The sequence below is a fragment of the Salvia miltiorrhiza genome, chromosome 1 (assembly GCF_028751815.1).
Source record: "Salvia miltiorrhiza cultivar Shanhuang (shh) chromosome 1, IMPLAD_Smil_shh, whole genome shotgun sequence".
NCBI classification, from domain to species: Eukaryota; Viridiplantae; Streptophyta; class Magnoliopsida; order Lamiales; family Lamiaceae; genus Salvia; species Salvia miltiorrhiza.
Genome location: NC_080387.1, coordinates 53,995,767 through 54,018,813, shown reverse-complemented (window position 1 = coordinate 54,018,813; position 23,047 = coordinate 53,995,767). Strand labels below are relative to the sequence as shown.

The window sequence follows — 23,047 nt, the reverse complement described above, 5'->3', positions numbered from 1 at the left end:
AAATGGATCAAAGTGTTTGGACCATTCTCGAAGACGTACATGACCACAAGATAATTCCCAGACCGGCTTGGCTTTAGCACGAGTTTTGTCTTCAGGAGTCCGGAAAACCAGCGTATAATACCCTTTCCCAAGAGGAATAAGTTGCCACTCAGATTCTAATTTCCAAATTTTGTGAAGTTCTGCCTTGAGAAGCAATGCAGGTTGAGGTTTGTCTCCTTTACGAAGGAAAAGACGACCAATAATAGCATGAGAGAATTCCTTACTGACTTCTTGCGCATATAGGTGCTGTGGAACTTTTAAGGAGAACTGCTCTCCCTCTTTGGTGGGACGTAATGAGTGAAACCGATGAGCAGGTAGGTCGGGACGTCTCGGTGGCCTGTTCATCGTGATATCAGCATATGATTTGGATTTGGGCATGTTATCAGCCCCCTACATCCGAATCATTAGGGTTTGAGATAGCTGTGGCGTTGGGTATAGCAACTTCTCGTTCCTCCACAAAAGCAGAATCTGCTCCGTTACCGCCAGCCAAGCCCGCACCAGTCTTTGTGTATTCATTCATCGGGGAATTATTGCAGGCAAAATTGTTCGAAACTATTGGGAGATTCAGACCTCCCGGAGAAGTCATGTGGTACCAAAAAACTCCTGCAGCAAGAGCCAAAAAAGCAAACAGACAGCAGCTAAACAAGGGAGCAACGCATAGCAACTTTGGTGCTTTTTGTCAAACAGCTGGTGTGCTGTTTTTGGGCTAGCCACCAGATCGGTCCACCACGCTGTCGGATCCGGCCACCAGAAACGCAGCCACCGCCTGTTGGTTGACTGCTGCCAAGGGGACGCCGGTCGCCGGGCTTGTGGGTAGCCGGTGCCGCGCAGAACAGAGGGCTGCAGCGAGCAGCGTCGGGGTGGTGTCGAAGTCAACGCCGGGTTCGCCGCGCTGGTGCTGCTGGAGCACCGCTCCCCGCGCTGCTGCTCTGCACCGGTCGCCGCTCTGCAAGTCGCCGCTGCTGCTGGATCTGCCGGTCGCCGCGCTGCAAGACGCCGCTGTGGCTGGGCTGCTGCTCGCCGCTCTGCAGGTCGCTGCTGCAGCTGGATCGCCGGTCGCCGCTGCTGCTGGACTGCAAGTCGCCGCGCTGCCGGTCGCCGCTGCTGCTCGTTCTGCCGGATCTGCCTGTAATACCCCGTTTCCCTGAGTTAAATTTAGAATTTATTTTCGAAATTTAGAAGTAAGATGATTCACGCCGGATATAAAGAAAATGAATTTATTTTAATTCCAACAAACGATTTGCAAAATCCTTTTTGTAAAAGTCAGTCATTTAAATTCTTATGCATTTCATATTTATTTAAATTGAGCATTTAGCATCTACACGAGCTATTTATTTAAGCAAACACTGAACGATTATTACAGTTTTCATAGTACAACCCGAAAGACTTTTTATTTTATTTTATTTTATTCTCACCTACTTCTCTCCCTCACCTAACACACGCCCACCTACTCCCTCTCTCAACCACCTACTCCCTCCTTTTTGCAAAGTACAGGCAGTCATGCCCACCCTCAAAGCTCATCCGTCATAGTTATACTTAGCAAATTTGTTATTCATCACTTCACACCAATCACCCAATACACTTTCATTTTTTTTAAGAGAGAGTTGAAGCTTCATAACTTCATCAGCCAACCAGTCAAACAGGAGCACATAGAGTTCAAGTTCAGAGCACCACAATCACCGATTCAAGGTTTTACCCCACTACTTTTTCACAGATTTTTATTCCAGCTATAAGCATACAATTTCACAGGCATGATATATTTTAGTTCCACAAATCTATCAGAAAGCTTTAATCTATCAGAAAGCTTTCATCGTTCATATATTCGTGTGTGTGTATATATATATATATATATATATAAGCTTATGTATATTTTACTAAATCAGCCCATGTTAAAGAAAAACATACATGAATTTTTGGAATAACTTTTCACAAGTTTTACATTTACATAAATGCTTTTAAAAAAAACTGTACTGGTAAATAGAAGAGAAGAAGAAGAATAATGCTATATGTTTGTTGGGTGTGTAAGCCGGGTCCGGAGAGGGTCGACGGACGGCGGTGGTGGCTGATTTAGGCAGGGGAAGAGGGCGGCGGCCGTGGCACCGCTGCGGTTGCCGGAAAGTGCAGACGGTGAGTTGAGCAGGGGCTCGGCGAGCCTGAATCCGAGAGGGAGACAGAGGCGGTGAGAGATGAGGGAGTACAGGCACAGCGGCGGCGAGGAGTCGTTGGTGCCGGAGGTGGAAAGAGAGGTAGATCGAGGGAGATGGTTCCCGGTGACCGTCTCGATTTGTGGGTGTGTGAGTCTTGACCATGGTTGTGAGTTAGAGAGAGATCTGTGAACAGGGGGCTGGATTGGCAACGGCGGCTTCTGCTGCTGTCGGCCGGAGAGAGAGGGGGTGGAGAGAGATGGGCGGCTGTGGGTTCAGCGGAGGGAGGCAGGGCACGGCGGCGGTGCCGCTGCTGCCCGGTCACGGCAGGAAAGAGAGAGAGGTCGGAGTCGCGGCCATGGTGGTGGTGGCTGTCGTCGGAAATTTAGAGGAAGAAAGAGAGAGACATAGGAGGGGTTGAGAAGTAAGAGGGCGACGGCGGTTGGGCGGCGGAGGCGGCGACGCTGCCGCCGCCGGAGAAGAAGAAAGGGGGGAGAGGGTGCCTGCTGCGGCGCTGAGTGTTTTGTGTGTGTGTTCATATGTTTCGTGTGTGTGGGTAATTTCTTTAAAAGAGAAGGAAGGTTTGGGCTTTGCCTAATTATTTTGAGCTAAAGATGGGCTGCAAATTTATTTTAGATGGGCCTTTCTTTAATTATTCAGTTGGGTCTCTTTTATTTAATGATGGGCTAGGTTTGGGCTTAGGGTGTTGGGCCGAGAGTTGGGCCGGGTTATTTTTTTATGTTGGACTGAATTTCTATTTTTAACTGGTTGGGCTGATTTTTATTTAGTAATTTGGGCTCAGTTTATTTAATTAAAACAGCTGGGCCTTGTTACTTGGATTGTGCTGATTTTTTTTTATTAAATGGACTGCATTATTTTATTAAATGGACTATACTTATATTAATTAATTGAACTATTAAATAGTTTAATTTATTTATTAATTTGCATAATAATATTAAATTATTATTATGTACATATTTTTAAGTAAATTACTTATTATATGCTAAGCATGACATGAAATTGCATTATATTTTGCAATAAAAGTATTTATGATTTAATTGGTTTTAATTATAATTCCAATTATTAAAGAAAATCGAGTAAGGATATTGTTGGTGTCCTTAACTCAAGAAGTTTAGTTTTCAATTATTTATTCATTAAATTTTTGAAAACCCGGCGTGATGAATCATAGTAGTTAAGTGCACCCACTAAGACTTTAAGTTAGCTTCACGAGACCTATTAAGAATAAAATTTTTGTAGGCTTTGTGAACCAGGGGGATTAGCGCTGCTTTCCCAAGACAGGTTTATATGTGATTATGATCTTCAGGCTTTGCCTAATCAGGTGGGCATTACTTTTACTATACGTATATAGAGATCCCCTGCGTGACGTAGGCCTCATATACGAATATATATGCATGATATGTTTTAACTGTTAATTTCAGTTTTATGAAAAGTTCAAATGATAAATGGCTCTTTATGAAATGATATGAAATGTTTATGAAATGAAATGAAATGTTTATGAAATGATTGACTGCCAAAAATGTTTATGTTTTTATATGTATCCTATCTGTGTTGGTTCGCCAACTTTGAAGGAAATCCAATTGGGATCCTATGCTAGTCAAAGGTCGCTAGCTAGGGTTAACGTGTACACTTATGGAGACCGCGAGTCGCTTGCGACCGGTCTTGGCGTCCGTGGTAAGGAGGCCTCCTTCCCGGCGCGTGACAGAAAGGAACAGATATGGATCATATGAAGGAAAATGATCGGCCGATCGACTTTATGAAAATGAAAGAAATATTTTAGTAAGCGCAGGTCATTTAAGAAAACCCCTGTGTGTTACTGTTATGGCAGTTCAATTTATATATGTATGCATGAATGTATTTTCGGCTATGCCCACTGAGTATTTTTATACTCAGCCCTGCATGTATTTCTAAATGTGCAGGTTGAGCAGTTGATGGAATGGAATGATGTTGAGCGGGTGTTCCTTTGACATTTCAAGAAATGTAACCTTGAGTATACATCTTCATATGTATATCTCACACGTTTTCCGCTGCAAAACACTTTGATTAGGATAACTTTATGTTATGAAATTGTGACACGTGTTATTGGGTAAACCACCTTAATCAGTTCTCATTTATGTGTATGTGTTATAAGTATCCAAATAATCATATATGATCCTAGCATTTTATCTATGAGTGACATTTCCATATACTTTAATGTTAAGTAATTGTCCATTTCCATTTCTTATTGTTCACCCCAAGTCATAACCCCGGTTAACCCGTCATTGGGATAGTGGGCTGTGACAGAGTGGTATCAGAGCGGTTCGTTCGCTCTGGCCCTAGAAACCTTATTCTAAAGAGTCGAGTCTAGTTTGATTCTTTAGACTTATACGGGTTCATATGGCACCGCTCAACACTCCATTGCATCGTGCTCAATCAAGGAAAGAAGGTAACTGCAGTTTCAACGTTTTAAAGATGTTAATGTTCTAAAATGCTTCATGAATATGTTTATGTGAAGAGCAGGTTATGATGAAATGTTGAATGTTTTGCCTTTCATGGCATATTTTCGCAATCTATGATGTTATGATCAGACGAATGATAGAAAAATTGACATATGTTTTCCCGGAGAACATAGGTTGCTATAAGTTGCATGATCACAATTTTAAAAGAACATAGACTACTAGATTAGTAGGATATCTCTACAATCTAGATTCTTAAGGTGATGATGTAGAAGAATGAAAGAGAACTTAGAGCATTTCAGCTCCCTTAAGAAAATGATGGTTCTTTTGAACTACAAAGAGGAATGAAAAGATATGTACGAGGTAAAGGAAAAGCACAGAATGAAAATACGAGACGAATTCAAGGTAAACGTTGCATCAAAGGTTGAACCATAGTCTCTACGTTCGAATGTTCAAGTGCGACGGAACATCGAATCGACTTTTGCTACACGATAGATTTTAAGAGTGTTTTGCCTGTGTACGTATGTCTGTGTGTATATGTCTTAAGAGAGGTTTGGGGTTTGAGATCAATAGGATAAGGAACCTTAAGATAAGTTTAGTTGTCATGATGAACTTATGCTTTGTTATGTATAGTATGTTCATGGCTCTTCAAGTTCGGGACGATGTTTCTCGTGTGACTGGGAGGTGATGATGTTGGACCTGGCCAGTCCACATGATCCAAATCTCAGTAGACGTCTTTTGGGTTGAAAACCCATGTGTTTCAACTTTCGGTTGAAAAGCCAGATGGGTTCATACTCGAGGTCATTTTGTTCGACCTAGTAGTTAATCATTTCATACCCTCTGGTCATTCTTTTGATTCTCTTGAACAATTTCTACAACACCTTGCTTTGATGTTGTGTTGAGTTTGAGCCTTGCAACTCGTGAGTTGTCATAATAGATTCCCTTGTTTGATAAGACCAAGAAGTGTTAGTCTACCGATGTAGTATACTACCCAAATTATGGCTTCGTATATTTGTTTCTCATTGTAATTAGTTGAAATTATTAGTCTTTGTCCTATAAATGATATCGACCACTCATTATGATAGAAATTCAGAGTTCAAGCAAAGACCGTAATATAGTGTTCGAGTACGAGGACTTAAGTTAATTGGTCTATGATAGTTTTAAGATAGATTCATAAGAAAGTGTTATGCATGTGATAGGTAACAAGAAATGGATTGATGACCATTTTGGTCTTTGGAAAATAGGATACTCCGTAGATGAGCCCTAGGAATGAGGTAGGAGTAATGAACCGCCGAAAAAGGACGAGGGAACTTATTCTCAAGTAAATCTCGTGTATATAAATTGGAATTAGGAATCCAATTGATATGAGGAGAGACCCGAATCTATTCTAGATCGGAAAGTTAAAGTACTAAGGAATAAGTCGATACCCTTAGTAATAGTTCTTTGGAAGCACTATGATCAAGAAAAGGCGATGTGGGAACTCGATTCTAGCATGAATGAGAAGTACCCAGAATTATTTTCTGTGGTACAAATTTCGTGACGAAACTTCTTTTAAAGTGGATAGTATGTCATACCCCGACTTTTAATCCCTGATTAAGGGCTTAATTATTAATAATTAGGATTCGGCATCCATTTATAATAAAAACTGGTTTGATTTATCTGATGTGATTTAATCATTATATATGTGTTTTAATGTGCTTAGTTAAAGGAAAATTTTTATAAATGTGGTGCATAAGTTTTAATTGATGAGTTAAGTGTATTTATATGAGCCACATGAATTTTAAATTATGCATGAAGTCATGAATTTTATCTAAATTTGATAGTACATGTAACACCCCGTACTTTTCCCTATGTTGTGAGATAGTGTCTTAACACTATTGAGAATACTGAGATGTCAGAGAGATTGACTGTCCTATTAAGAAAATAGGAATAATGAGTTGGAAATAGAGTCGAGAAAGAAAGAGTGAAAAACCTTGATAAAAAAAAAAAATCGGTCGGAGAGACGTCTAGTTTGTCTGTGTTTGCCGACTGCTTTGACGTGATATTATGTGAAATTACGTGACTGATTGATTATGTGAGTTTTGTTACGTATGTCATTGTGAGCAAGTTATTATGATTTTTATTTGATAACCTTAGCACTTGGAATTTTAATTAAGTTTTCAAAGCAAGTGCAATTTATTTTTACCGAGAAATCAAAGAATGTCGGTTTATGAAAATTTTTCCAAACAAAATATTTTCAAATTATTTTTCCTATGATGAGAAATATTATAATTGAGTGAGTGCACTAATATTAGTGCCATATTTATTTTAAATATTGGTCACAATAGTTTTGTGTTATAGCATTGCATTAATTAGTAATTAGTCTTTTATGATTTTGTTAATGTAGCTTAATACATGATTTATTCTAGATTACACAACCTTACACACACATGATTATTTTAATCTAATAAGCATGTGATTAATTTCCTTAGCCTTACTTGAAGTGGACGTGTGGTATGAAGATGAAGGGAAGGGATTAGTGTATAGGGGGGGACAAGTATTAAATGGTGAATAGTGTTTGGTCTCCAATCATCCTTCCTAAGCAAGACAAATTCACTTCATTTCCCTCATTTTCTTCACCATTCGGCCACTCTCAATTTCTCTCCCTCTCTTCCGATTTTGCTCCAAAAGATCACCATAGATGAATCACCAAAGCTTCCAAGTTCACATCAAGATCAAATCCTCCACCAAATCAACATAAACACCTTTCAATTCTTGAAGATTTCAAGAGGACCGTAGGGTTTGGTTTGAAGAGTGAGAAAGGAAAACTTTGATCTTTGTTTAATCTTGGGTAAGTGATTCTTATTTTTATAGATCAAGATTGTATGATGTTATATGTGAGTATATGATCATGATTGAGCAAGAAAATCACCCAACTTATTTCTATGAAATTTTCGAAAATTAGGGGCTTGAAACCCTACGAAATTTGTTGTTTGTTTTCTTGAATTGGCTTGAGTTATATGATGATTGATGATTATTGAGTTAATATATATGAATATCTTCATGATTAGCCATGAGATATAGATTTTTCTATTAGGTTAGTTTACCTAAAATTGGGATGTTGAGATCCTATGAATCAATTGATGTATTGATGATGGATTTGAGTTTATGAGATGATCTAGATGATTAATGATGGATGAGATTGAAGCTTGAGGTTGAGAAATGAAAAATGAAAAGTGTTAGTTTGAGGAAGAAGATGACATACATATGTATCTATATGTGATCTTGTTTTATGATATTGATTTGTGCTAATTGGTAACCTAGGATGTTAGAACTATGATTTGATCAATAGGTTATACATGATTAGTGATATTTTCAAAAGAGTTTAGTTTAATAAAAATTAGGACTTTTTGCCTATGTGTTATTTAAGTTATTTTGGCTTAAGATATATGTATTTGAGCATGATATTAGTGTATAATTATGTTTGAGTAAGTCTTTTGTTGGCTAAGAATTTTTTTTTTTTTTTTTTTTGACTTAGTTTAGTTTGTATGAGTTTTTGAGTTTTCACATTTTGAGAAGTCGATGATTGATAAAATGAGGTCTAATTGCTTTATGACCATTATGTGAAAGTTTGTCATGTTTTATTAAGAGTTTTATGATGATACATGTAGTTTCATTAGAGTTTAGTACATGATAAAAGGGAATCTATATGTGTATAATGATTTATATGATGAATGAGATCGTGTTTGAGTATTTGAGTAATTTTGATCATGAAAATGAGAAGAGAATTTTAATGATGCGTTCATTGAAACGTTTTACTAGAGATTTGAGGTTATGATGTAAGAAGAGAGTCAAGATTTGAGTATGATGAGCATTATATTGTGCTTGAATGTTTGTGAGTGTTATATGTGTTTAAAATGAGCTTTGATGAGTTTCCTTAAAGGAATGTTGAGTTGAGTATTTTAAGAGTTTGAGATGAGATTTTGGTGAATTTCGTAGGCCTACTGACCTACTGTGATCGACGGTTTTTCAATGTCAAAAAGCTTTGAAAATTTTATACCAAGTCTCTACATGAGTCTTGAGAACATCGGTAAAATTTCAGGTCATTTGGACTTCGTTTACTATTTTTATAAAATACAAAACCGAAACTGCACATTACTACCGAGAGTTTCAGAGAGCAGGGGAAAGAGTCATTCATTTCAGTAGCTTCCTGTGTGATCTAGCTTTCCAAAATTTTATGGTATTAACCTTATTGTGTTAGCTAGATATCCACAAAATTTGAGCTCAGTTTGACAACATTTACTATTTTTCAAAAATCCAAGTTTTCGATTGCTCAAAACTGCCGAATATGGTAAACTGTAGTAAAACAGTCATATCTCCTACAATACTTGGAGTTTTTGACTCTATTTTTTTTTTTATATGAAAATAGACTCGAAGACCTTTCTTTTGGTATGAGACTCGAGTCCAGGAGGTGTCGAAGTAAGAACAGGATAGATTTTGAAGTTGAGTCAGTGTAAAAACAGAGCATGTTTTGATAATGTTTGATTGTGTTTTCTTATATGCCTTATGTGATTGTGTTGTCTATGTGTTGAATGAGATTGGACGAGCCTTATATGAGAGATAAATCGAGACTTAGTACCATGATTTTCTTGAAACTTATCCTTGAACTTAAGGATTTGAGATGAGTGGAGAGTTTATATAGAGATGAGTAAAGAGATAGAATATGAGATAGAGCATGAGTTAAGGCTTTATGAGTATGGATTTTAAAAGGATTAAAATGTTTTAAATCAATTCCTTTTTAATGGAGTTTAAAATGCTTATTTAAGTCATTTATAAATGAATAATGAGAAATGCGTAAAGGAGTTCGTAAATGAATCGCGACATGAGATTTTCAATTTCCCTAGTAAACTAGGGAGATATTATGAAGGAACAAGCAATGAACGAGATTCTCACCACCGAGTCACTACAACAAATTGGAGAAGGAAAAAGTTCACGCACAAACAAGATATGTACACCACCTCAAGATGGAGGTAAAGAAAAAGGAAATGGAAGGAAAGCACTAGAACTAAACTTAAGGTATAACCCAACCCCAAGGCTAGTAGGCTCAAGCTAAGAGAGTGAATGCTTTGGCTAAAGTGCCAGAAGCTACAGCAAGAATAAAGTTGGAACGCCACCACAATGGAAACTTAGAAACCCCATTAAATAATCATTTGGAAATGAGAAAATGAATTTACATGACAGGAGTGCCATTAATCTTTAAGTGAAAGTTACCAAGATGATGAGAAAAGTTTGATGTTAGAATTCCCTAGTCAAATCTGAGAAGGTGACTTAGGACGAAAGAAACAATTAAGGTAGTTCACCACTTTACTAAGAGGAAGTGGGTGAAAGAATGTTGTTAGGTCCTGAACTAGTCCAGCAGATGATTGAGAAAGTCGACCACATCAAGTAAAGAATTAAAGAAGTTCAAGATAGGCAAAAGTCTTACGCCGATAAACGCCGATCGGAGTTAGAATTTAATGTTGGGGGATCGAGTTTTTCTCAAAGTCTCTCCCTCAAAGGGAGTTATACGTTTCAGAAAGTTATATAGGACCTTTTGAGATCCTAAATAAGTTAGGCCTTTGTAGCCTATAAATTGGCTCTGCCACCAAGCATTGTGAATGTATACAATACGTATAGCATCTCGCAATTAAGAAAGCATGTGATTAAACAAGATAAAGTAGTCCTAGTCAGGACCTAAGTTGTGAAGAGAAATCAGTCCAGATACTTGATCGCAAGATTCAAGTTTTACGAGGCAATAATATTGTTCTCGTCATGTAGTGGAACCATCACAGGATGGAAAAGGCCACAAAAGAGATGAATGAAACGAATGACTAGTATCACAAGATAGAATACCAGATATGCAATTCCGAGGACGGAATTTTTATAAGGAGGGAGGAATGTAATACCCCGTTTCCCTGAGTTAAATTTAGAATTTATTTTCGAAATTTAGAAGTAAGATGATTCACGCCGGATATAAAGAAAATGAATTTATTTTAATTCCAACAAACGATTTGCAAAATCCTTTTTGTAAAAGTCAGTCATTTAAATTCTTATGCATTTCATATTTATTTAAATTGAGCATTTAGCATCTACACGAGCTATTTATTTAAGCAAACACTGAACGATTATTACAGTTTTCATAGTACAACCCGAAAGACTTTTTATTTTATTTTATTTTATTCTCACCTACTTCTCTCCCTCACCTAACACACGCCCACCTACTCCCTCTCTCAACCACCTACTCCCTCCTTTTTGCAAAGTACAGGCAGTCATGCCCACCCTCAAAGCTCATCCGTCATAGTTATACTTAGCAAATTTGTTATTCATCACTTCACACCAATCACCCAATACACTTTCATTTTTTTTAAGAGAGAGTTGAAGCTTCATAACTTCATCAGCCAACCAGTCAAACAGGAGCACATAGAGTTCAAGTTCAGAGCACCACAATCACCGATTCAAGGTTTTACCCCACTACTTTTTCACAGATTTTTATTCCAGCTATAAGCATACAATTTCACAGGCATGATATATTTTAGTTCCACAAATCTATCAGAAAGCTTTAATCTATCAGAAAGCTTTCATCGTTCATATATTCGTGTGTGTGTGTGTATATATATATATATATATATATATAAGCTTATGTATATTTTACTAAATCAGCCCATGTTAAAGAAAAACATACATGAATTTTTGGAATAACTTTTCACAAGTTTTACATTTACATAAATGCTTTTAAAAAAAACTGTACTGGTAAATAGAAGAGAAGAAGAAGAATAATGCTATATGTTTGTTGGGTGTGTAAGCCGGGTCCGGAGAGGGTCGACGGACGGCGGTGGTGGCTGATTTAGGCAGGGGAAGAGGGCGGCGGCCGTGGCACCGCTGCGGTTGCCGGAAAGTGCAGACGGTGAGTTGAGCAGGGGCTCGGCGAGCCTGAATCCGAGAGGGAGACAGAGGCGGTGAGAGATGAGGGAGTACAGGCACAGCGGCGGCGAGGAGTCGTTGGTGCCGGAGGTGGAAAGAGAGGTAGATCGAGGGAGATGGTTCCCGGTGACCGTCTCGATTTGTGGGTGTGTGAGTCTTGACCATGGTTGTGAGTTAGAGAGAGATCTGTGAACAGGGGGCTGGATTGGCAACGGCGGCTTCTGCTGCTGTCGGCCGGAGAGAGAGGGGGTGGAGAGAGATGGGCGGCTGTGGGTTCAGCGGAGGGAGGCAGGGCACGGCGGCGGTGCCGCTGCTGCCCGGTCACGGCAGGAAAGAGAGAGAGGTCGGAGTCGCGGCCATGGTGGTGGTGGCTGTCGTCGGAAATTTAGAGGAAGAAAGAGAGAGACATAGGAGGGGTTGAGAAGTAAGAGGGCGACGGCGGTTGGGCGGCGGAGGCGGCGACGCTGCCGCCGCCGGAGAAGAAGAAAGGGGGGAGAGGGTGCCTGCTGCGGCGCTGAGTGTTTTGTGTGTGTGTTCATATGTTTCGTGTGTGTGGGTAATTTCTTTAAAAGAGAAGGAAGGTTTGGGCTTTGCCTAATTATTTTGAGCTAAAGATGGGCTGCAAATTTATTTTAGATGGGCCTTTCTTTAATTATTCAGTTGGGTCTCTTTTATTTAATGATGGGCTAGGTTTGGGCTTAGGGTGTTGGGCCGAGAGTTGGGCCGGGTTATTTTTTTATGTTGGACTGAATTTCTATTTTTAACTGGTTGGGCTGATTTTTATTTAGTAATTTGGGCTCAGTTTATTTAATTAAAACAGCTGGGCCTTGTTACTTGGATTGTGCTGATTTTTTTTTATTAAATGGACTGCATTATTTTATTAAATGGACTATACTTATATTAATTAATTGAACTATTAAATAGTTTAATTTATTTATTAATTTGCATAATAATATTAAATTATTATTATGTACATATTTTTAAGTAAATTACTTATTATATGCTAAGCATGACATGAAATTGCATTATATTTTGCAATAAAAGTATTTATGATTTAATTGGTTTTAATTATAATTCCAATTATTAAAGAAAATCGAGTAAGGATATTGTTGGTGTCCTTAACTCAAGAAGTTTAGTTTTCAATTATTTATTCATTAAATTTTTGAAAACCCGGCGTGATGAATCATAGTAGTTAAGTGCACCCACTAAGACTTTAAGTTAGCTTCACGAGACCTATTAAGAATAAAATTTTTGTAGGCTTTGTGAACCAGGGGGATTAGCGCTGCTTTCCCAAGACAGGTTTATATGTGATTATGATCTTCAGGCTTTGCCTAATCAGGTGGGCATTACTTTTACTATACGTATATAGAGATCCCCTGCGTGACGTAGGCCTCATATACGAATATATATGCATGATATGTTTTAACTGTTAATTTCAGTTTTATGAAAAGTTCAAATGATAAATGGCTCTTTATGAAATGATATGAAATGTTTATGAAATGAAATGAAATGTTTATGAAATGATTGACTGCCAAAAATGTTTATGTTTTTATATGTATCCTATCTGTGTTGGTTCGCCAACTTTGAAGGAAATCCAATTGGGATCCTATGCTAGTCAAAGGTCGCTAGCTAGGGTTAACGTGTACACTTATGGAGACCGCGAGTCGCTTGCGACCGGTCTTGGCGTCCGTGGTAAGGAGGCCTCCTTCCCGGCGCGTGACAGAAAGGAACAGATATGGATCATATGAAGGAAAATGATCGGCCGATCGACTTTATGAAAATGAAAGAAATATTTTAGTAAGCGCAGGTCATTTAAGAAAACCCCTGTGTGTTACTGTTATGGCAGTTCAATTTATATATGTATGCATGAATGTATTTTCGGCTATGCCCACTGAGTATTTTTATACTCAGCCCTGCATGTATTTCTAAATGTGCAGGTTGAGCAGTTGATGGAATGGAATGATGTTGAGCGGGTGTTCCTTTGACATTTCAAGAAATGTAACCTTGAGTATACATCTTCATATGTATATCTCACACGTTTTCCGCTGCAAAACACTTTGATTAGGATAACTTTATGTTATGAAATTGTGACACGTGTTATTGGGTAAACCACCTTAATCAGTTCTCATTTATGTGTATGTGTTATAAGTATCCAAATAATCATATATGATCCTAGCATTTTATCTATGAGTGACATTTCCATATACTTTAATGTTAAGTAATTGTCCATTTCCATTTCTTATTGTTCACCCCAAGTCATAACCCCGGTTAACCCGTCATTGGGATAGTGGGCTGTGACACTGCCGGATCTGCAAGTCGCGCCGGATCTCAAAGAAGCAGAAGAGTCCGCGCCGCACCGGAAAGGAGGAGGCCGTCCGCGTGACTCTGGCAGACACGCCGGAGAAGACGTCGCCGACGCCGAAAGGATGACCAAAATCTCTGTTCTCAAACGCGTTCAAGAGAGAGAGAAATTCCGCCTGTTCATCTCGGCTCGTCAAAGCTGGCGTGTGGTATAGGATAAAGTGTGATATGTTTAACTTATATATTTTTTGTTATAAATTATATTAATATCATGTTTGGTATAATGCATTAAAATATCTATAAAATATAATAGTATGTTGTTTATTATGGTGTATTGAGATTATATAAAGTAAATAACAATTATGATAATGATTTGTATTAAATATACTACCTTTCTTGGTGGAATACAGAATCACCCCAATTTGTATAATATTTTTAGATTTTTAATTTATAAAAAATAATACTATATTTTATACTCCCTTTGTCCCATTAATCTTGACCTATTTCTTTTGGGCATGAGTATTAAGAAGAACTAGTATTATTCCCGTGCGATGCACGGTGATACCTATTTAATTAAAATAGTAAAAAAATTATATTTTTAGAATATTATATTTAGAAAATAAAATTCTATAAATTGCTTATATTTTTATATAAAATAGCTCAAATAAGGATAGCAGCATTAAAATGAAGATGAAACCCTTTTATAGTTTGAGGCTTATCAAATAATTGACTAAGATCTTGACAAAACCTTTTTATCTAATGATTATTATTATCTATTTAAATTTTCCACCAAAATACTCCCTCTGTTCACCAATCAACTTCCCATTTGGTGGTCGGCACGGAAACTAAGAAAGCTGAAAAATGTGGTGTAAAAGACTAAAAGGGTAGTGTTAATGTATTGTGATTACTTTTACTAATCTTTCACTAGCTATTTGACATTATTTTAATGCCTTGACTTAAAGTTTTTTTTTTCATAAGCTATTTATTTATTCTTTTTTTTACACTTTAATTAAATAAACTAAAAATTTAGAAAATAAATAAATAAACTGAAATTCAGAAAATAAATAAATAAACTGGAAAATAAATAAACTAAAAATTCGAATATAAATAGATAAATAAATAAACTGAAAATTCAGAAAAGGGTTTTCTATTAGTCTTGAAAGGGTTTTTGAAACTGTTAATTACTTTTTACTGATTTGGATTTCACAACATATTTTTTTGAGGCGTTAATTGACTGTAAATCCACAAATTATTAGTGAATTTTAGTATTTTTTCAACTATATAAAGTTGTGATAAAAATACACTGAATTTTAATTTCGTCCAAATCAAAACCATACATGGCAAAATTAAAAATGATATAATATATACACATTATATTAAAAATAACTTATACAAAATTTATACTGAAATATATACAGTACTAATATATATATATATATATATATATATATATATGTGTGTGTGTGTGTGTGTGTGTGTGTGTGTGTATTTGTGTGCGCGCGTGCATGTGTATGTGAGTGGTAATATATTATATTTAATGCACTTCTTTATTTTTAGTGAATATATAGTTAAATTTTAAAATTTGTATTTAGATAAAATAATAATACAACCTAGAAACTATGAAAATGACTTAATGGAGAACCATTATCGATTTTTCTTTGAAAATAAAAAATAAAAGTAGATTGAAGAGTTTAATTTTGTATTAGCACATCATTTAAATTTACTGAAATTGCATACATTTTATTTTGAAAAAACTATGAAAATGTGATAAATTATATCAATAGAAAAAATTATAACAAACAAATATCTGTATAATCTAGAGTAGACGAAATGAATAAAAAAAATTAGAAACAAAAAATTATATCCATAAATAGTAAGGTGATTTTTGGCTGGAAAATATAAATTACTATTTTTGAAAGTGGTTGTGCTTCTATATATATATATATATAGATAGATAGATAGATATATAGATAGAAAATTATCTATATATTTTCTAAAAATTACAATAAAAAAATTAATTCTAAAAATAGTAAAATGATATTGGCGGGAAAATATGACTTACTATTTATGTTAATGGTTGAGCTTTTATATATAGATATATAGATATATATAGATAGATAGATTAAATTAGTGGAGTAAAGGTGATAGTCCACGTGTTTAAGAAAAAATAATTGTAAATTAATGATCATTTATCAAAGTTGTTTGACTTTTTAATAAAGATAGTGATCCACATATTTAGTAGATTTTAATTAGTATTTAATTATGTCTCAAAATAAAAATATATCAATATTATTGAGACAACTCAAAAAAAAAATGTGCCAAAATTATTGAAACGAAAAGAGCCCCAAACAAAAAAAAATCATGGTATGATAAGTATCTTAATTATAAACTCAAAATAATATTCCATTAAAACTTATAATGATGGTGGAGTGCAAAAGTTAGATAATGCTTCACTAATGCTTACTACTTTCTCCATAACCAACATCATAAATAATATTTTACCTGTTTCATTAAAATAATAGTATGATATATATATTTGAGATAATGGTAGTTTATGGCATGAAGTTTGGAGATATTTATAAAATTGGCCTAAATTTTAAAATATACAAAAATAATTTGAATTTTAAAATCATTTGTAAATATAACATGAACTTTGAAAAATATGAAAATCTGACATGCATTTTAGAGTTATTTGTAAAAATGATCCAAAATTCAAAAAATAGCATAAATTTTGATGTCATTTGTAAAAATAGCACAAACATTATTAATTAAATACAAAAAATTACCTCAATTTCCATAAAAGTTAAAAATTGTATGAGCTCACACTTTCGGACTCGAATTATGACAATGTGAAAAGCCCGAATTTGACGTAAAACTTATGCTTAAATTCTAAATTCACTTTATATTCCTAACAAAATATAATATTTCTCTTCTCATACAATCCTACTCTCTCATAAATAATTTTTATCTTGCAAAATATTTTTGACAACACTATTTTTTAAAACTTCGGATTCATAAAATCCTAATTACGCAGAGATATAAGAAGAATTTGTGTTGAATATATTCTTCAACAAGAAAGACCAGCCATTATTTTATAACTTATTCATTGAATTCTCACGAGCATGACAACATAATTTTTTCGCGAAAGAAAATAAAACTGTTCATGCGAAGTAAGGGTTCATATGAAAAGAGAATTCTTTATATTTTGTTTGCATTATGGGAATTCACCAAGTGAACTAAGATTTTTTACATAATTTTCATACCAACTTTGTGCTTTCTACGTCATCATAATTCAAGTTAGCTTTTGTGGTGATGAAAGTTTGAGCTATTTACGATTTTTGTAAATTCAAAGTTTGAGCCATATTTACAAATTACTTCAAAGTTTAGGCCATTTTTGTATCTCAAGCAATTTATTTTAATTTAGGTAATTGGTGTATAAATACATGAACTTACTCACTTTTTGGTATTTAACATAAACTTTAAATCCTAGTTATAAATATATGAACTTACTCACTTTTTGGGTATTTAACATGAAATTTAAAATTTAGTTATAAATACATGAAATTTAAACTTATTCAATTTTTGACTCGTTTTTTCATTTTTCCCAAGTTAAAGTTGATTTGAAATACTTGAATCTTGACGTGGACAATTCGGCATTGGGATACGACGACGTTATTTTTGGTTAGAGGAATAACCAAAAACTAAATATGAAAGTGAACGATAAAATTTTGTTTACAAATTTCACAAACTCAGAAAGACAATTTTGTCTTTAAGATTTGGAGATTTCATAAAGCTAATTTCGTCAACCAAAAGGCTAAATTTAGAATTTCGTTCATTGAAATTTGGTGATTTCACAGACAACATCGATGAGTTCCTCATCGTGCGCTTCTGCAAGCTCGTCATATGTCAATTGTCCACGTCAAGATTCATGCATTCGAAATCAGCTTTAATTTGAAAAAAAAAATAAAAAATAAGTAAAAAAGTGAATTAGTTTAAATTTTATGTATTTATAACTAAATTTTAAACTTCATGTTTAATACGAAAAAGTGAGTAAGTTCATGTATTCATACTTAGGATTTAAAGTTTATATTAAATACCAAAAAATGAATAAAATTCATGTATTTATATACCACTTACCCTTTTATTTTTTATTAAAAGTTCGAGCCATTTTATGCCTATAAAGTTAGGGCCATAAAATACAATTAATTATTTAATTTTTAGTTAAAAAAGGTTTAACTTAATAAGATAGACTTATTTGGAACGTTGAAAATATATAGTGAAGTAAATTTAATTTGACGAAGAGAGTATAATAAAGAAACGAGCAGCAAGTAGTAGTCCATTTGATAGGTGGAATTAAAAGAAAAGAAAAAGCAAAAAGCAGAAAGCAAAAAAGAAAAGCCACCTGGCAGCGCAGAAGCACGAAATGGAGCACCCCCACCGCATATAAAAATCTGCGGTTTCCTTCTCCATTTCACCTTCCTCATTGGAATCGAAACCACGCCAATTATCAATTTAATTTTTCACCCAAAAACACACACACATACACAACGCGTACTGACCGTCCACCACTCTTAGGGTTTTCTTTCCGCACAATCCAAGCCAAGAACAAATATTCCAATTTCCGTTTCGGAGTTTTTCATTTTTTATCGTTTTGCGTTTCTCTTGCCAATGGCGAAGAAGAGGAAATCCGACGCGACGCGACTGGACGAGGTGGATCGGGGCATGTACACCGCTTTCTGCGGCGCCGCCAACTCCCTCTCGCAGCTCTACTCCCAGGCCGTCAACCACCAGCGCCTCTCCTTCCACGCCGGCGAACGCCACGCCATGGTTCGTTGCCCCGTCCTCTTACCTACCCCTTTCAGTGTCGTTTTGTTCGGTAATTTGATTTGATGGTTGTTTGGCGTGAGCGATTGAGTTGACGGAGTAGATAATTTTGGCTTGAGACTTGAAATGATGATTGATATTGTAATATATATGTATCTATATATATATTTATGATGTTTGAGCTTCTGGAAATTGATTGCTTTGTTTATGTGACAATTTCGATCTATGTGCATCTTCAGCTCAATTATATTTTTTTGTGGAGCTCTTGTTGTTAAATTGACGTCTGAAATATCTCGTTTTTCTCTATATACGTGGATAGTGTCCAAGTATAGAACAGTTGACTTTGAGTTCTGCTTTTGGGTGTTTTTAGGATTTGCCTTGTTTTTGACTCATTTTAATCTGTTTTGCGGTTGTAGGAGAAGCTTTATAGCTGGCTTTTAAGGCAGCAAGAAAATGGTATTAGAGTGATGCCCGGTGATATACTCGCCTATGTGCAGGTCTCTTCTTTCTCTATATGATTAAAACTGTGACTGCGTAAGCTTTTTTGCGAACATTACATGATGTGTGAAGTTGGGTTCAATGACATTTTTCGACTCTTCCTTGTCTAGTGTTGCTCTTTAGCTCTGTTGGTTTGTAATGTATGTTGTCGAATGAATAATTTGTTTTCGAGTGTGTTGAAATTCTGTTTGTTTGAATTGTCTTTAACTCAATTTTGTTAACTTATCATTGCATAAGTGAAAACCACAGGGGTTTCAATTAGTCTCGTTAGTTTCCTGTTAGATTGAGTCAGAGTCTATGATGTTTCATCTTTGTCGAAGAATCCTGAATTTTCAGCTAACTACAAGGCCTGCAATTAACATATTCACTTTTCAGCGAAGTTTTGGATCTTTCCTTAACCTGCACTAGGACACTTTTTAAATAACTAGAAACTCATGTGATAAAAGACTTTGAGAAATTAGTATTGGTTGGTTGTTGGTTATGGGGAAATGGCGACATACGGATGTGGGAAGCTTACCTATTCTTTATTAGAATGTTATGTAGGTCATCACATTTCCACTGTACATCGATTTCCAGATAAATGCACTACAATTTGTGGAAACTGAATTTCAAGTGATCCAGGAATTCATTTTATGGTTATTAAACATCTATTCAATTTTACCTCTTGGCTCATCATTTTTTTTTCTCATTCATTTTGTTTTTTGTTTCCATTTCGCTCCTTTCTTCCTCTTTTTTCTTCCCCATCCCTTCCTTTTGTTTTGCTTTTGGCACTACAAGCGCAAGTGTTTTAGAATAGAGAACAAAGGTGGATGTTATCCTTGAGTTAGGAGCTCTGCATATTGACTGGTACGATAAATGGGGTCTAATAAAAATTGTCACATCTCAATGCCTACATTTATTTTGCACATGTTTCGTGGTTTGTACATGAGCCTTAGGTAAACAATATGTTAACTTTTTTCAATGAAAGGATACTCAAAAGCTGTGTGAAGTTATCACTCTACAATTGTGGCAAAATCTATGATGTATCATGTTACTTTGCTCCTATATTTCAATTGCTGCTATATTGCAGCACTCTTCTATATTCTACCTCCTTAATTCTGCACCATTCAGCTCTAATCTCACAGTAATTTCGAAAATTTTGCAGAACGAACTCGATTTTGGGATGGAGGAGACTCCATCTTTGCCGCTCCTCAATCAGCAACCTTCTCAAACTGCAATGCTATCAACTCAGACAGGAATCCCAGTATCAAACGTATTCGGCCCTTCAGCTGCTGGACAAGGATTGCGCTCTGGCAACTCGGACCAAACTAAAAACACAGTATTCTCTAACGCCCTCTCCAGTCCTGTACGTCGGAGCCTCCAGCACTACCACCTGTCGCAGGGCGGTCAGTATGGAAACAACGCTACACGCAGCAATGATTGTAGTGGCAACCAAACCAGAGATCCTAACCCCCCTAGCTCTAACGATACATCGATGGAGATGCATGCCGACAGCCCTGGCCACGACTCACCTTACTAGATTCATCTGCCCTCTAGAGAGTCAAGAACGCCCTCTAGAGGGCAAACAAGACAGCAAATTGTAGTTAAGGAATTGATGATACTAACTCAAAAGTGTGCACATGGTTGAATGAAAGTGTAAGTGAAATTCTCTTGATATTGGAGGTTTCTTTTCGTGCTGATATTTATTCATTACTGCAAATCTTGTGATTTGTTCCTCTTGTCTTGGTCTGTCGTGTCGAACATTATTGAATTCGAAAACCATATAAAATTTACACAAAATTTGGGGAATTTTGTGTGTTGGGCCAACTTAAATCACAATGGGCTTCTCATACCAACAACATAGAATCATAGATGCATAATTTTGGTGATCGAAAATTAAAACAGAATAAACAATATAAATAGTTCTAGTTTTCTAATAATTTAGGCTACATTTTCGAAGATATTGCATTTAGTTAATCTTTGCTTATTCTCTCCTCAAAAAATTAGAAAAATCCTAGCATAGTCTTAAATATTTTAAACTGTTTAACAACATTTCGACATCATTGAATAAAATAACAGTACTTAAAAAATACTCCGGCCCATATTGTACTAGGCCCGAACTGCCACATTCTTCCACCACAAGAAACCCTAATCTCTTTCTCTCTCTATATATATTTATCCCCATTTACCTCCACTCTCATCTCTCTCTAGCTCGGATCGATTCAAATCAATCACGCTCCTCACATTAGATTAGGTTTCGTTCATCATTTCTGTGATCAATCGCTTCCAAGATTTCGCATATGTTTTTTTTTCTTTAGGATTTGGATTATTTGTTTGTGTCAGTGATGAAGAAATCTAAGGCTGGTTTCTCAAAACATTCGCAGCGGCCGCCTGATAACTTTCGCCTTAGCCGGGCTTGAGAGTTTCTGTTGCTTCAATCCTTCCTTGGATGTGTGAGGCTCTTTAATCTCTCTATTTTTTGAGCTTTTGAGCTTTTTTTTCCATGGCTGATTCGATTTAGATTAGGGACAAAACTTTTCCCCCTCTCGCAATTAAAGTAATGTTTTGAGGGATGAATGCGTCCCTCAAATTCAACCGTCCTTCACTTTGTCAGCATTTTTCATCCGTAATTTGCTGGCCATAATTGGATGGATATTTCGTTTAATTTATATCATTGTCAAATTTGATTTGAGGAAAGTTTGAATATGGATTGATCGGTGATGATAAACTTAAGGCTGTTTCTCAAAACATTCGCAGTGGCCGCCTGAGAGCTTTCGCCTTCGCCGGGCTTGAGAGCTTCTGAAGCTTTTCTCCTTCCTTGGATGTCTGAGATCTTCCATATCATTATATATTTGTATTTTTGTTTCTTTGCGAATCTAATCTTTTGCGAGCGCACGATAGAATGTTGAATTATGAAATTAAGATACCTAATGTATTTGACTTAAAAAAATAGAAAAAAGTAGTAGTATGATTTTTTTTTTGAATTTTATCTTTTAGGCAAAATTAAAATAAAAGCAGTGAAAAAGTAAAAAACTTAAATTGGTTGGGAAAAATTTAATTTAGTGGGAATTTTTATTTTTCAAATTGGTGTAGTTTATCTTAATTATGGAACGATCAAAACAAAGTAGTGCATATGTAACGACAAAATATGAAACAATTAAGAAAATCAAGCAACCTGATCAAATGCAATAAAATTTTCAATTCCTTTAAATAACTATACAACGTTAGGACTATTATTTATATCTTGATCTTGATTATCAATTAATGCACGATTTTTTAATTAATTTGCAATGGTTTTATAGATATTCCAATAAAACTTATTGGTATCAAATTTTACTACTTTTTATACAATTAAGAAAAACAAGCAACCTGATCAAATGTAATAGTAAAATTTTCAATTCCTTTAAATAACTTTACAACTTTAGGACTATTATTTATATCTTGATTATCAATTAATGAACGATTTTTTAATTAATTTGAAATGATTTTATAAAAATTTCAATAAAATCCAACTTATTGGTATTAAATTTTGCTACTTTTTGTTTTTTTCGGCCACCTACAAATGATTGGGACGAAAAGAACAAAGGAAAGATGTATACTTCGTTTTTAACATAGACTTTAATGGTTATCGCTCCTCCTCCCACTAAAATGTCTATGTTCACGTAGGTTTTAGAGGGTGTTTAGTTGGGTTTATTAGCCTTTTAAAAAAGTTTATAAATTATTTAAAATTTTATAGTTTTTTTAAAATTATTTGATAAAATAAGCTTCTAAAGAGTTTACAAGCAATAAATATAAGTTTTAAGAGCTTATAAGTTCTCAAAAAAAACAAGTTACTTTATTCCCAACTTTTTTTCTCATTATCTTGTAAGT

The 23,047-nt window shown here is 35.4% G+C and overlaps 1 protein-coding gene, 2 long non-coding RNA genes and 3 other non-coding genes across 7 annotated transcripts; all 6 read left to right on the top strand.

Annotated features, from left to right (window-relative positions):
• Positions 1 to 1,473: 1,473 nt before the first annotated feature.
• LOC130994660 (uncharacterized) lies at positions 1,474 to 4,417 on the top strand. Its single transcript, XR_009091861.1, has 3 exons — positions 1,474 to 1,728; positions 3,441 to 3,522; positions 4,121 to 4,417. It is a non-coding gene; the product is annotated as an uncharacterized LOC130994660 (long non-coding RNA).
• Positions 4,418 to 10,859: 6,442 nt separating this feature from the next.
• On the top strand, positions 10,860 to 13,809 carry LOC130994663 (uncharacterized). The gene is made up of 3 exons (XR_009091862.1): positions 10,860 to 11,114; positions 12,833 to 12,914; positions 13,513 to 13,809. It is a non-coding gene; the product is annotated as an uncharacterized LOC130994663 (long non-coding RNA).
• Positions 13,810 to 18,220: 4,411 nt separating this feature from the next.
• LOC130994341 (uncharacterized) lies at positions 18,221 to 20,883 on the top strand. Of its 2 annotated transcripts, XM_057919390.1 has the most exons (3): positions 18,221 to 18,703; positions 19,117 to 19,197; positions 20,343 to 20,883. In XM_057919390.1, exons 1-3 carry the CDS (start codon positions 18,545 to 18,547, stop codon positions 20,715 to 20,717), a joined length of 615 nt encoding a protein of 204 aa, XP_057775373.1. In that variant the 5' UTR covers positions 18,221 to 18,544; the 3' UTR covers positions 20,718 to 20,883. The 2 variants fall into 2 exon arrangements, with proteins under 2 accessions (XP_057775373.1, XP_057775378.1); XM_057919395.1 differs by lacking the exon at positions 19,117 to 19,197 and having other exon boundaries at positions 18,320 to 18,703.
• Positions 20,884 to 21,514: 631 nt separating this feature from the next.
• LOC131007452 (small nucleolar RNA SNORD14) lies at positions 21,515 to 21,638 on the top strand. The gene has a single exon (XR_009096151.1). It is a non-coding gene; the product is annotated as a small nucleolar RNA SNORD14 (small nucleolar RNA).
• Positions 21,639 to 21,737: 99 nt separating this feature from the next.
• On the top strand, positions 21,738 to 21,835 carry LOC131007422 (small nucleolar RNA snoR99). The gene has a single exon (XR_009096123.1). It is a non-coding gene; the product is annotated as a small nucleolar RNA snoR99 (small nucleolar RNA).
• A 54-nt stretch (positions 21,836 to 21,889) lies between these two features.
• LOC131007450 (small nucleolar RNA SNORD14) lies at positions 21,890 to 22,011 on the top strand. Its single transcript, XR_009096149.1, has one exon. It is a non-coding gene; the product is annotated as a small nucleolar RNA SNORD14 (small nucleolar RNA).
• Positions 22,012 to 23,047: the final 1,036 nt, after the last annotated feature.

What these genes read in the sequence shown, in the direction of transcription:
- LOC130994341 (XM_057919390.1), top strand. Translation starts at nt 18,545, where the DNA reads ATGGCGAAGAAGAGGAAATCCGACGCGACGCGACTGGACGAGGTGGAT. An exon ending in CCGGCGAACGCCACGCCATG is followed by an intron (nt 18,704 to 19,116) that starts GTTCGTTGCCCC and finishes TTGCGGTTGTAG; the next exon opens with GAGAAGCTTTATAGCTGGCT. An exon ending in ATATACTCGCCTATGTGCAG is followed by an intron (nt 19,198 to 20,342) that starts GTCTCTTCTTTC and finishes AAAATTTTGCAG; the next exon opens with AACGAACTCGATTTTGGGAT.